The following is a 15205-nucleotide window of genomic DNA, read 5'->3' on the forward strand; positions in this document are numbered from 1 at the left end:
ATTAAAACCAAAAGCATTTAAAAAAAAAACATTCTTGTCCCCTTTTTGGTATTTGTTCTTTGCAGTTTGCTGTGTTTGAGCAATGGAGCCAGGCAGGACTGTTTCATTTCCTGCTGGTTTTAAACTACTTTGTGTTTTGATTTTAATATAGAAACAAATGGTTGTTGTGGTATAAGTTCACAATAGTGCAGGCAAACTTTGAAATTATTTTAATGCAACCCTCGGTTTACACAATTGATGTGATTTATTTATAAATCATGAAAATACTTTACCTTTTAAGCACTTTAAAACAAGTTTGGCAGCAAACCTGTGTTTTGGACTGAGCACATGGAACAGAACTCAGGCAAATCACCAAACCAGAGTCTTTTTGTAATCTATGCAAGTGTAAATCCAGAGTGATTTTACCTATGGTAGTGACATTTATTTGGATTTACAGCTGTGTAAAATGATAAAATCTGTTACTTTGTTATTCTTGTGTGGGCAATAGTTGAGACATCTTAACTTTCATTAAGACTTTGGCCCAGTTTGAATATTTTATACTATTAATATAAAGAGAGTATTTCATTATGAAAAAGAACCTGGAGAGGAAAAGCAACTTGGGACAAATGGTTTAAAATTAAGTGAAATCAGTGTTGTCAGTGTTATAACTATGGAGACCCTGGCTGGATACCATTGTGTGGTGTAACTCTCCAGCATGGAACAGAAAGGCCTCCACAACCATACTGCATTAATCTTTCCCAGGGTGAGCCCATGGCCAGATGCATCTGAGCAACAACTACTTACTAAGTCACCTTCACCACCGTAGTCATCATAACTAACTGCTGTACACTCACCTCCCACCTCAGCTGTAAGTTAAGACTTCTTTCATTACCAGTTAAACCAACACAATTTTATTTCACATTAGTCACAAACTAGGAGCACCTGCGCGGTCGGTTACCACAGCTCAACCTGACTGCGTCTCCAACCCCTAAATATTCAAAGCAGGATTTATGACCTCAGGCTTTGGGAGATGCTAAGGGTAAAAACCTCACACTTACAGGATGGTAAACTGTAATAGCCCAAACTCAGAAACTTTCTTGAACAGAAGCCTCTTTACTATCTATCTTGTACTCTTCCCTCATGCCTACCAGTGTTTTCTCAGCACAAATGTATAGGAGAATGCCTGAGCTTAGAGATAGGGCACAGTTTCTCCATTTTATATGCACTGAGCACAGTGGCTTCTTTTACAAAGTGAGTTTTTTCACGTGTGGGTTTGTGAGCTGCACATCCTCCTGGTCTGATGGCCCCTCAGCCAGTCTTAGCCCAGAAACCACATCAAAGATTTTGCTTTGCTGTATGTTTTCCATGTGAGCTTATGCAAGTCATCTAGCCCATCTGTGTCTCTGTCCCTTGAGGACAAATGGGTATAAGCTCATCCCGGGTGCAGCAGTGGGGTCGTACGTGTTTTTAAGGAATAGGTGTTATGAAATGAGTCCTGTTTAAACCTGACACTTTGCATTTTCTGCACCAGAACACTCCAGACTCCTGAGTTTCTCAACCAGGCTGTACGGTTGAAAAAATGCAAGACCCAGAGCATTTCCAACCCCCCTAAGGGGTTTTTCAGTATATCCCCAGGTCAAAATCCAAGTTGCTGGCAGGGACTCTCACAAGTAGAAGGTGATGTGTTTGCATGAGCTCACTGGGACAAACTGTCTTTCCCTCCATTGCCTTCACTTTTCCCTCACACATGGGCCTCTGCTTTGCAGCTCTGGGGAGACAGTTACCAGTGCGACAAGCATGTCCCTTCTACAGCCCAAGAAGGTAAAGAAAAAGAAAGAGAAACTGGAGCAGCCACCAGCCATTCCAGCAAAAGGTATGAAAACAGAGGTGCAGAGGTATTTCTAATCCCAAGCACAACCGTGGAGGGACAGCAGAGTGCGGGATGTCAGGACTCCTGCACTCCGCCACTGACTCTGCCTGTGAGACAACTGCTGCCATCAGTGGGGGAAGAAATGGCCTGTGCCTGCTGCTGGGACCAGGCTCTCACCTCCCTGCAGCTTTAGCTGTTGAAAAGCTAGTCACTGAGTCCAAGCAAGAGGTCTCAGCTCCCACTAATCAGAGGAGAGAGAGGAGCCTCTATAGCAATATTCACCCTGCTCAAAGACAAGATGAAAGTAGGCAAGATGAAATTTCGTGTTGGGGTTGGACTGAAGGAAGCCAGCGCATTGCACTCATAAGATTGCAGGTGCACTTGAGAAGTCAAGCAAGACGAGCAGATAAAGACCAACCTCTTGGAGACCTCACTTTCAAAGAGGATTTGCGATTGCCTCTGGGGTCTCTCTCATGGGCTCTTGGGAGTACTTCCTGAGCACTGCTGCCAGTACTGAGCCACTGTGAGAGGAGGGAAAGGACCTGCAGGTTTACTGGGGGTTAGGTCACAAGTGATCAGTTCTCAAGGGGTATATTTGGTCTGGCTTCTGCACACGAACAGCATGTTTGGCATATCAGGTTCTTTAATCTTATGAATTTTTCTAATTCATAAGCCCTATGCTTCATTGTAAAATATGTTACCTGAAATACAGTTGAGCTCTGGTATAAATACATGTATGCTCCTAATCTGTTATTAATCTGTAATTTATAAATTACTAATGCGTATGTTAAAAATGACAGTGAATGGTGATAATATGAAATAATGCCTTAATATTTATTTCCATAGCTCCAATAGCCAATAATTTTCCTAAGCCCAAGCTCTTGAAGCCTCAAAGAAAATTGACCCTGGTAAGTAATTTTCTATGCTGTTATTTTCTCCATATTCTTCTCTCTCAGTACAATTGCTGTATTGTTGACAGAACTCTAGGTTCAGAAACTATAAATTAGTTTAAAGATCATACAAGTCTTCTCTTTTTAAGTAATACTTTTCCAAGTGATGAATTATCTTGGCTTTTTTCATTTTGAATGTGAGGTTACACTGGATTATGTTTTCCAGCTTTCTAGCAGTCATTGCATCTACAAATTTAGCCTGTTCTTAAATGATACCTGATATTAATTCTCACATGCTTCTGGCAGCTGGTGCTTTGGGAAAAATACATTACTGACAGAATCACAACCATACTGGTCACACTGCTTTTGAGGCATTTCAAGTTAGAAAGGGAGAGCCTGATTCTGTCCTACAGAGATGTAACTCAGCAATAACAATTGCAGGAATAAGGTGTATTTATATAGCTCATAATAAGGAAAAAACAAACTTCATACGACAGTTTCTGTTGGATGTAAGTTTCTGTTTGGGAAAAAAAAAACCAAAACCCTGGAGATATATGTCAGACAAATCAAATAGATGGAGAGATGTTTCTCTGCTTTAGTAACAAAGCAGTACCTGAACAAGACATCCGGGGTAACAGAGACAGAGTTTTATACCAACCAACTTCATCTGCCTATATAAAGAGAGTGGGCTGCTAGGCTCCTTATATAGTCCATAGAAAGCAAGATGAGTTAGAGTGGGAGCCTGATGCACCTACTAATTCAGACTAGATGCTCTGAATCGCCTTTTGGAGATTCTTTCTCCCTTCTCTGGCAGTAGAGAGAGCCCAGAGTGACTAACTCCCTAACTTAGGTGAAGGTGGATGCCTAAAGTTAGGCCATGTGAATAACCCAAATGCCTCTGTGATGGCTTCACTTTCAGACGAGGGTTAGAATTGGGAACCTTCCTACCAATTGTCAGTAAATAACATCTGCCCTTTTAAGCATGGTCAGGGTACAACCCAGGATACCTAGGCATAATGCCCAGTGACTTCAGAACAGCTCAGCTAAAATCTTAGGAGATAGTGTTGCTTAGGTATGGAGCTCACTTCTCCTCTGCTGGTCCTGCAGGGATTACACTTTTGCCGGGCTCTGCTCATACAGGTCAGGCTTCAGTAAAGGAATAGGTAGAGTTTTAAAAGTCCATGACAAATCCCCTATATCCATGTAGGTAATTGTGTCAGGCTGAAGTTATGCTAAGAGGACAAAGACACAGGTGAGGGCATTTGGCATCAGGGGATGACAGCCACCCTTTGACGCACGCACACTGCACTAATCACTACGCCCAGGCATGCAGCTACATCAGAAATCAGTTTGTGTTCAACCCTCTTAGGAAAAGCTCTCAGCAGTTAAAACACTCAGACTCTTCCTGCAGGTCAATAAAGCACATCAACACATGCTGAACTTGACGTAAGTCTGTTTTCAGATGCTTTTTCTTTCTGGAATAAGTCCAAGGATATAGGCCACAAATAGCTGTTGGCTCTTCCCTTCCTACTATGCAACCCCAGTCAAGGTTCAAACTCTTTGGAGATGAGCAGGAATAACGCCTTTATGAACAATGAAATCAGCTTTGTCTTCTCTAGTGTGACTGAGGATCCACACGCTGCATGCAGCCAGCAGACTCTTTTAATGCCTTACTGTTGGACTCGAGTTTGGCAGCTGTTTCCGTACGTTGCTCTTGCCTTTCATGTTTCACCTCAGAGTGCACCTGGAGAGACATTGCAGCCTGCAGAAAACACATGAACTGTGGATGTGAGTTAGTTTTAAGTCAAAAAGTAATCCAACAAATATTATCCAAAGGATTTTCAAGACCCAAACTGACCTAGCAACAAAGTGCGAAAAAGCGTAAAGTGAGTTCATGCAACACAAGTCAGTCTATAACACACATTCAGAAGCTGGGCAGGACACTCCCCAGAGTTTCCCATTTCTGTTTCTATCACCTCCCTTTATAACACAGTTGGTTAAACCTCTACATTTTAGTATTTTCAGAAAGAAAGAAAAAAAATCCATTTTTTCTGTGTTTAAATGATTTTTCAGTGAGGAAATTAAAGTAATAGAAGTAAAAGAAATTTCAACAAAGATACAACATGGTAATAATTACAGAAAAAAAGACATATTAAATTCATCTAAAGGAAACATTGTATTGATTTTTGTCAAACTCGCCTCCCCATTTTATTAATTCTCAAAAATTTATCGGATTTTAAATTTTCAGTCTGCTTTGGGGCAAAAAAATTTTATCATCATCCTGCCAAATCTCTGCAGGATAAAATATTTTTTTTCTTTCCAACTGTAATTATTGCACAGTTGGTGTCTGCACTAGGTCTTTTTTCACTGATGGCACATAGTTACTAGGTAATCATCACTGCAAAGGCAGACTCAAATTGATGAGTTTCTGGACTTCTTCTTCAGCTTCCCTGTGCAATCCAAGGAAGGTACCACACCAGGGCACCAGGAGAATATTCTAGAAAACAAGCTACAGTATAATGGAACATTACAAAATAAATCCAGTGTTTTGGGAAATTTTTTGTAATAACCTAAATACCAGCAAAATTATTTCCAGAGGACATGTGCTTCTGGTTTCTTGAAAGATGTTTATAATAAGCTAGAGAATTTCTTTTGTTGTTAATGTGCTGGAGTGGGTTGCACTATAATTTTACAAGAATACAATAACCTGGATAAAATATGGACATAATCTCACTCAAAATTAAAAAAAAAAAAAAGAAGAAAGCCTAATATCATGTTCAATTGCACAGCCTTGAGTAAAGCCTTTTAAAAACTCTGCTTAAGTCATATTACTTTCGCTTTAGCCAGAATAACAATTCTATGCTCCCCTTGTTGCAAAAATATTCCCCATCAGTGCCATTCTCTATTAGCATCAATGAGAAATGTATCCAGATCAAAGGAAATAGAGAAGCTGAAACGCAAAAAGGGATGGGTTTTATAGCATGCAAGAAGCACAGAGTCATTAGAAAGAAGAAAAGTCTAGGGGCCCACAAATTCTGCTCTCTAAGGGCTGTTCTGCTATAGCCATAAGTACTTAGCCCTTTGAGTTGGTGGAGATAAATCTTACACTTCCTCAACCAAATTGTCTGGTAAGCCTTTTATTGTCTCCTAGAGATTAGTTGTCATAGCCCAAGAGTGTCAGTTCTAGAACATCATCTAAATGAAAAGGTTTCAGTGTCTTTTCATGAAGGTTTGCACCACCAAGCTTAAGAGCTCCTGTGTGATTCACTAGAGCCAATGGAAAGGATAACTTCAGGTTAGACCAAATCCTGCAATCCTCACTTATGCAAAATTTTTGTTGACTTCATAATTTTCAAATTTTAAGGGGAGAAATACATGCACAGATAAGACAGGCTATAGGGAATCTTACTGATTCTGCCACTGACTTACGTGGCCTCTGCTAAGTCATATAATCAACCAACTTTGAAATCAGATAAATATATCCTGTATTACAAATTCTCCCCTTGGGCTTAGATCTTCAAACCCATTGTACATGTAAAGCACACAGTATGTAAGAATTGACTTCTGCTGTTCCTACACTGACTAACCTCTTGAATAACCTCTTTACTGGAGTGTATCTGGCTTCTCTTGTTTCCCACCACAGAATACCTATTGGTCCTCTGTGCCTTCTGAAGCAGAGTGCTTTCAGTGACCATAGCTGAGCTAAATAGAAGTACTATATAGAAGAGAAGCATCCTTCTACCTTCAGCTCATACAGCATAGACAGCATTGTTTATCTCATCATGGATTGTATCACCAGTCGCCTGGCACCATGAGATCGCTGAGATTTCCTTTTGATGATGATAATGTAACAGCTACTTGGGAAACAGGAAGGGCTTATGATTATCTAAGACTGAGGGAAGTTTCTGGAAGTAATTCTGTTAACTTTGAGCAAAAGAATAATCTTTGGCACCCATTCTACCTGCCTGCCTGCCTTTTTCAGGCACCTCTTACATATTTTATGCTGAGATTTGCAAAGCCAGCTCAGAGATCTGGATTCCTAGGTTTTTACAGATGTAACAGAAATAGGAAACTCAGGTTTCTTTCTGCAGCTTTGAAAACTCCATCCTTATTTACTGTCATAAGCTAAGTGCTGACAATGTGCTGAGTGCCAGCCAGTGCAGGTCAGGACAGTCCCTGCGCTGAAAGCACTTACTCTGTAATGAGTAACATGTCTGAAAGTCTGGAATTTGCAAGTATTCACTCAAAGGATAGCTTCCCTGCTCCTGCTATGTCTACAAAGCAGAAGGGTGTTGAGCAGGAACTTGACATAGGTTTGACACCTGTGGAGCTGAGAAGGCCATGACTTGGTCTCATCATCTGCATGTACCAGCAAAATCGATCTTTCAGTGTTACACATCAGTGTTCTACATCAGTGTATACTCCTGAATCAAGCAATAAAGACAGGTACTCCTAAAGCTACCCAGAAGACTAAGTTTCCTTCAGCTGGAAAATCCTTTTTACTTTTAGATTTCAGGAGTGCATTTCCCATTGTACACTAAACCAACAGGATCTACTGTATATTAGAACTACTGACCTTGGAATCCTTTTGGGAAAGGGGTCTAGATGTGCAAGTGAACTATCCACAGTATGATTACCACGTCAGAGCTGTGAAATGTAAAGAGCTGCTTTTTGGTTTTTGATTGCTGGGAAATTTGCGGCTTCTAAGCTGCGCTCCAGCCTGCTATCCTGCAGCTTCAGCCTCACAGCAACCTGGGAGCAAATTTACATATTGCAAGATTGTACTTGATAGACAAGTTGATTTTTTTACCCTGTCTTCTTTTTCATCTTACAATTAAGCACTACATCAGTCAAACCAATCTTATACCATATGCATCAAGCTAGCTAGAAAAGGTAGGCTAATTGGGTTTTTTGCATAACTAGTAGGATTCCTCACTAGTCTTAACCTGTAGATATCATTGGCCCTTTCCTTGAGAAAGAAAAAGGAAGTGAAATACATCTGTTCAGTGATTTGTGGATTCTGGATCTGAGAACAATCAGGTCTTCCTTTCCTCTGGATAATTTTAAATTAAAAGCTATGCCACCCTCTGTTAGAAGAGTTATTTCCTCCACAACATGTAACAATGGGTGATGATTTAAGTTCCTAATTTCTTAAGGCATTATTGATCTCCACAGACTTCAAGTAACATTGTACATATGATATACAAAGGAGTGGTGAATATTTTTCCCTGACTCCCTGTGATTCTTGAATATTTCCATCCAGTCCACATAATTCACATAATTTCTCTTTCTGTGAGAAGAATAATCTCTCCTTAGGTTGTGAGATGTCCATAGGAACATGAATATCATTTACACATTTCAGTTGACATTCAGAATATAACATATTCAAAACTACTGAGTTAGGCCTGCTTTCCCATTCAGATCACAGGTTGCTATCTTTACCCCCAAGAAGTAACAGCTTATACAAATACATAAAATTTCTTGCTGGAATTGTGTCAAGACTTGTGTATTTACAAAATCCCACAGCAGATGGTTTTTGTGTGATGACACATTTGGAGTAATAAAAGTGTCACTAGAGTACTGAAAACCTTCCTTGGGCCTTTTTGAAGGATAAGAAAAAATCAGCCTGATTTCCAGCAATGTTGGTTTAGAATCTAGGAATAACTCTGCAGCTGTAAAAGGAATAAAGCATTAGCAAAGGTGATGACACTTTTCCCCAAAAGCTGTTAAAACAGCCTGGACAAACCTCTGCCAGGTATATTTAATTCTGTTAATGAAAAAAGATGGACTGACTCACCCCTTAGAGTTGCTACCTGCCCTACATTTATGGGATTCTTTTTCTTTAAAATAAAATGATTCAGTGTGACTTAGTAAATCATCTTTGTCCCTGACTTTGTTACCATAACTTCTGTGGGATTCAATAGCAAAATTTAGATGCAATACTGAAAAAGGCTTCACAAATTGTTATAGATATTGTTCCCAGGGAGTCTGGGAAATATTTTTTTTACTCTGTGGAGTGAAAAATAGGCATCCTAATGGAAAGAACGTGCCCTTTTTAACTGATACTGCCACTAAAACTCATACTTCCTACTCCTCATGTTTTTCAATGTCATATTTCTCAGCTTTGGCACTGAGAAGCTCCCTCAATATTTCAGTGATCTTACTAGCCAACAGTTGCATTTCTAGGGGATAACTCATTTTCAGTTTTTCATGAAGGTCTGCAGAAGTAATTTTTGAAGCTACTTTCTTCCAGGGGAATCTCTGGCTTCCTGCCTGCAATCAAGACACTGACATTGGTAAACACCTGAAGCTCTAAAGAGAATAAACCAAAACAAACCATAAAAAAACCCTTTCTGACTCCTGGGTTAAGTTACTACCTCAATAAGGGAGCCATCCCACTAAGTTCATGGCGTCTGAGCATAAAGTGTATCTAATGGCCCTGAGGAGCACTACTGATTTCAGCCCAAGAAAGACCACACATCCTAGTGAGAGTGGTTTTCCAGTGTATGTTAAAAAATAGGACTGTCAAAGGCTAATGCTTTTCTCTCTGAAGCTACAGTGAGTTTTCTCACTATTAACTTTGCAAAATCCTACCTAACCCCACTGCTAGCACATGCTGTCTCCCCCTTGTCCTGGTGGTCTGGACAAGGGAGTTGCAGCTTGTCCACCAAACATGCTGAATCTTTGCTTCGGCACACTCTTCTCTTGCTTTCACCTCTTCTATAACTGACCCTCTGGTGATGGCCAAGCTGGCAGCCAGATGCCATCTCCTCCTACAGCTTCAAACAAAAAGATGCTTATGAAAAGGAGATATGCAGAAGAGAAGATGGGCTAACCCCTTTTCCTTAGGCTGCATGCAGTATGCAGTTTCCTCCCATCTGGGAATTCATGCAGAGAGAAGCAACAATCTGTCCCTGTGGCCAAGCCCATCCAGTTGGCCTGGAGAGTCCTGGCTAGACACTTTTGACTGACTGTGCACAGGCAGTGACACAGAATGCTCCTGAGCTGTGCCATCTGGACAGTATCTGTGTTTTTCCTGTGGAGCTCTTTACCAAGTGTGACTACAAAACAGGATGTTTCTCAAATATGAAAGGAAAAAGACCAAATAGTCGAGTTTTGCCTTTACAACAGAAAGAGAGAGAAAAAATGGTAGTTCCAGTGTGTGCTTGCTAAGAAAGAGCTACTTCATGGCACTGGGGCATGGCTGCTTTCTTTGTGCTGTGGGGTAACTTGGAGAGAAGTACAATTCCTAGGGACTGGAACAAACAAACCTCACCACCTCCTCTTGACTTTGCACCTTTCCCCATTTGCATTTCCTACAGCATCCCCCTGGCACCCAGCAGCGCAGCATGGCCAGTCCATAGGTGGCAATTTGCCATGTACTGGCAATCAAACCAGCAAACATATGCATAACTGGCAAGGTTTTATTCTTGCTGACCTAATTCATTCACCCATGAGCACAGAGCATGCCAGTGAGGGTGGGGTTTCATTTTCAAATGTTGCTGCAGGAAATCAGAGTTACTAAAAATATTATGAATCTCTGACTGGAACTTGGAACATATGCTGGTTAAATCCAGAAAACTCAGAGTTAAAAATTCAATTTGGTCTATAAACATAATTTTCTTGCCCTGGTCCCATGTTACTCTGCATCGTATCCTAAACAAAAACTCCATCACATGCAATCATATAGACGCTAAATTCCTAGGTAAATGTTTGCACCAATAGTCACTAAAATATTTAAGATTGAAGTTAACTAGGAAGTGAGTAACTTTCTTCTTGTTTTTGATAGTAAGCTAGAATCAAGGGAATGTGTTTTGTTTTGTTTTGTTTTTAAATTAGAAATACATATTCATTTGGTCGTCTTCATGGTAACTGGTGTGGTCATGGAATAGTGAGATTGCAGCAATCTGTAAGTGCAAGTCAGTACTCCAGATGAGTTAAATTTATGAAGTGGTTATTTGCTTGTTTTCTTCATACCTAATTATAAATTTGGATAAGAGTGGTCTTAGTTAAAACTTCAAGAATATTCAGTCTGAGAGTGCTCATAGTAAATATCCTTGAGGCTGCAGAGGCTGCGGAGGAACAAACCAGATAAGCCCAGGAAAAGCAAAGTTGACATTCCTGGTAATTATGACGTAAAAATCAGAATAATTTTCGTTAAAAAACCAACCATTCTATGTAATGTCTAACACAGTTATATACTGGACAAACCCAATAAAAACAAAACTATGTATACACATACTTTAGTTCCTTTTAAATATTCATATGATAGACTTCGCAGGTTGTTATTAAGAAAAATGTTCCTATAAGTGAACTCTTTCAAATAGTTGCCCATGGGAAGACCTGTGACTGAATAAACTAAAATTAAACTGGAAGAAATCTGGAAGATGAATCATTTCACATCTGCCAGAAGATACACTAGAAAATTATGACTCTTCCTAACATATTTCTGCAAAGTGTGTGATCCCAAGACGAGAAAACAGACGTACAAGTTAACGACTGTATCTAGAAATGTCATTGGAATAGAATTCTAAATGAAGAAATAATTTCAATGTTATTTTAGAAAAATGATGTAATTTTTCAGGAAAGGATGTTGCAGCCAAAGAAAGTCCCAATGACCTCCTAAGAGAAGAGCCAGGACAGAAAGAGATAGGTGAATGGCCAGTCATTCATTGTCTCTTTCTCTTCTGCCCTAGTATCAGTCCCACCTACAACATCATTTATTAAAGTCACGCCATTGTTTCAAAAAGGAGGTGGTGGCAGGATTCCAGGTTTACACTGCCAAAATGTTATCCAATCCAAATGAGAGATGAAATCATAGACTTAATTTTCTTTCCCTCTCTGATCAAAAAAAAAAAAAAGTTTCTGGACAAACAAACCAGGAAAATTAAATTAAATGTGGTTGATAAATGAAATACAGAAGAGTGTATGGAGTAAAACCCTGGCTACCATAGGTACTTTAAAGTAGTGTTGGCTTCCATATGCTGTTATTACACATCCTTTGCTGAAAACTGTATACCCTTCACAATTTTGAACCTCCTGTGTGTTTCCTCATATTTTCAATCAAATTATTACATACTAGAAATATGCATAAGGGAAATTATTCTACACATTTTATGGTGTGCTGTTGCTTGTAGCAGTAATTGAAGTACCTTTTCCACTTATGAAAGTACTAATTTTATTTGGTTTTATTGCTTTTCTAGATGCAATTATTTATTTAGTGTGTTTTGGCTTTATTAAATTATGTTTACTATAGGAACATCATAAAAATGTATGAAAGCAACACATCAGCCACTACTGCCCAATGACTTGTTTTGGGGAATCTAGTGTTATTTTTCATATCCAAACATAATAGAATAAAGTAAGAATAAAGAGATAATCTACACTGGAAAACAATGCAATTTTGAGATAATATAATAAAACACCTGGACAATATGATTTCATAAATCTTAGTTCTAAAATTTACATGAGCTGGGCGTTGGGGTGGTTATTTTAGGACATGCGGCATTTTCTAAATGGAAACAGAACATGGAATACAATTAAACAGCAAAGGGGAAAACATATACAGATTTAGCTTGCCCTGAGCAACTGATTTCTACAGAATGATGAAAATATTTCTACTGGGTCAGTCTTAGGAAGTCTTCTACTGCACTGGGTCAGTCTTAGGACACGTAGAGATTTAGTTTGGCAGTAACCAAAACTTGTTTGTAAGGTTTTACCAGATTAATTTTTAGGAGGCTTTTCACATGCAATGTATCATTCTGTGTTGCGGGTCTGGAGTGACACCCACTGAAGTTGGCAGCAAAACTCCTAATACTTTCAAATAGAGATTAGATATGCTATCATTCACTGAGAATAAAATCTTCAATATTTGCTGGTGTAATTGTGATGTCCAGCCTCAGCTTAACTCCTGTATTTAGCCACTGTACTACCTACTGAACAGATGGGCACATATAGTTTTGAAATCTCAAAAGGAATCTTTAACATATCATAAAGGGCAAAACCAACTTATACGCCTAGAAACTGAGGCTAATACTCTCAGCCTAGAAAGAAGAGGGGAATATAAAAACTAATTATCAGAGAGGTTGACCAAGAGTTTTTTCTAACACTTTAAGCCAAAACCAGGATAAGACAGATGTCTTTTTCGTGGTTCAGTTCAGTCCTGATACACGAATAAAGAAAAGAAATGTGTGATTTTGTTTCTGTTACTTACAAGATCAGGCTGGGATCCACTGGAAGTCCTTTTACACCATTACACTAGAGAATTCAATGAAAGCAGGGAATTTTCTGTGTAGTCGACAGTGGACCATTTGATAGTGAACAAGGACCAGAAGTTGACCTCAAATAGGACTACCCATGCAAGAGGTGGAGGGAGAGAAGACCATGTGAATAATCAAATAAAAAAGATTGCAGTCCTGCAGACAGTTAGCCCTGCAAATGGCCTTTATTCACATGTACAGTTCAACTGACTTCAGTGACACCACTTCCAGCAGCAACTGCACAAAGTATTTCAGGATCAGATCTGCAGAGAAGAAATAAGATTAAATTAATGCTGGAAAAGTGTAAACTGATCCACCCAGAGTGAAACAATCTGAAATGCAAAGGGGGAGCAACTGTCAAGGCAAAATGAGAGGATTCCAGAGCAGTGCAAAAGGCAGGAAGCAGGGGAGCACAGGGAGTGATTTCAGAGGATATTAGATGTTTATCTTTTTAGCCAGAAGACAATGTAACTATTCAACCACATTTCAAGGAAACAGGAATCATTCATGTTAAGTCGAAAAGAAATAAGTAGCAGTAAATAAAACATAAAGGAAACTCTTGGCATTGCAAAATATTGTCAGTGTTTTTCCTTATAAAATTAAGTATGTCTGGAAAATCTTGGTTTATGAACTTTGAGTCAGTTTTCAGTTTACAACTGACAAGGCCTTTCTTGGTCTCAGAGATGCAACCTTTTCTATAAGGTAGTCTTGTGACTGCAAGAAATTTGCATGGCTGAAATGTTTTTTGTTTTGTTTTAATTGTCCTTTTTAGGCTTAAACTTGAGGACACCAGTTACATTCAGGTAGAACAGTACACAAGAAGACAAAAGAACAGATTCTCCAGTTCTTCCCTTGCACAGGGCCTTAGCACTTCACCCTTCTTCAGGGAGCACAGATTTTAATCTTCTACAGATGAACTGAAATCCATTTCAAGTACTAGGACTCCACGTACAATTCCACAGCAACTTTTTTGTTTATTGATACATTTTCAGAGGTGGATTTGATATGAACAACCCACTCCCAACTGATGAGGCAACACACACAGAGGAACACAAGACTAGACTTTCCTCCTCTAAGCCACCGCTCTGAGTCTGGATGAAGTACCCGATAGCAGTAGGCAGCTCTTCTGTGACCCACACGAAATCTGTCCAGTAAAATTTCTTGATAACATCTCTCTTAGCTAAGTTTTATAGTTTTAAGTCTAAAAGTCAACCACCGTAATACCTCAGACAGCTTTGGTGGTATGGCCTTTCTTCTAAACTCTGAACTCACTTATAGCATGGCAAAAGTGGTGAAATCCCATTGGAATGACAGTTACTCAATTCTATCCATTTTTGCTGTCTTCTGTGCATTTTTAACATGTTTTTTGGTTCTGTTAAGAAACATAATGAGAGGTGGCTGTGAGTGGCTGTGATTAGAGATGTAACTGGTCCAAGGTTTACAGCCAGGAAGCAAGTCTGGCATACATATTTCAAATTGTAAATCTGCAAGAACTGACACACATCTTTCAAATTTGCAATATTTGAATTGTCAAATTAAAATGTTCGCTGTTAGGAGTGAATTGGAGGTTTCCAAGGAGAAACTGGAAATGAATCGCAAAATGCTGTTTCCTGTTTCTTAATTTTAATATTATTTTAATTTCATCTTCTGTGAACTAACCCTGGTGCAGAATTAACTAATTAACAGCATAGTAGAATTAGCATGTGTGAGAGAAGAAATATAACCCATTCTATAGAATATTTACATTCAGTGGTAACAACATTATAACTGTAATTTGTTGGTTCTGTTTCCTAGCCAAAAATCGCAGAGGAGAATTTAACATACGCTGAACTTGAACTTATGAAGCCAATTCAGGAAGCCAAAGGCACTCCCAATACGACAGTCTATGCACAGATACTCTTTGAGGAGAACAAGCTGTAATCATTCATGCCTGTATAAATGCCCTTTGTTCGTGTTCTATTTAATTCTTGCTGTGCTCTTTATTTATAAAAATCAGAAAAACATCCTTATTTTTTTATTTCCATTCATGCACTTCTATTTTTCTATGAGACTTTTAAACAAAATGTAGTTGAAAGTAATCATAGAAAAAACAGCTGGTCTACAAGTGACATCGCAGAGACACCGTTCGTAGTGTTCAGCCCCCCCTGTTATAAACAGACTGAAGTTCCACCTGAGGCATTTTCAATCCTAAACATTATTCCTTCTTT

General features: G+C 39.1%; 1 protein-coding gene across 1 annotated transcript in view; it reads left to right on the forward strand.

Annotated features, from left to right (window-relative positions):
• Nucleotides 1-14918, forward strand: part of VSTM4 (V-set and transmembrane domain containing 4) — a 35874-nt gene extending 20956 nt beyond the window's left edge. The window contains exons 6-8 of the mRNA XM_086467123.1: nt 1746-1852; nt 2696-2757; nt 14793-14918. Coding sequence (XP_086323249.1) covers nt 1746-1852; nt 2696-2757; nt 14793-14918 — 295 coding nt within the window. The remainder of the gene's footprint in view (nt 1-1745; nt 1853-2695; nt 2758-14792) is intronic.
• Nucleotides 14919-15205: the final 287 nt, after the last annotated feature.

This window comes from Leptosomus discolor, chromosome 6, assembly GCF_034619465.1.
Source record: "Leptosomus discolor isolate bLepDis1 chromosome 6, bLepDis1.hap2, whole genome shotgun sequence".
Lineage (NCBI taxonomy): Eukaryota > Metazoa > Chordata > Aves > Leptosomiformes > Leptosomidae > Leptosomus > Leptosomus discolor.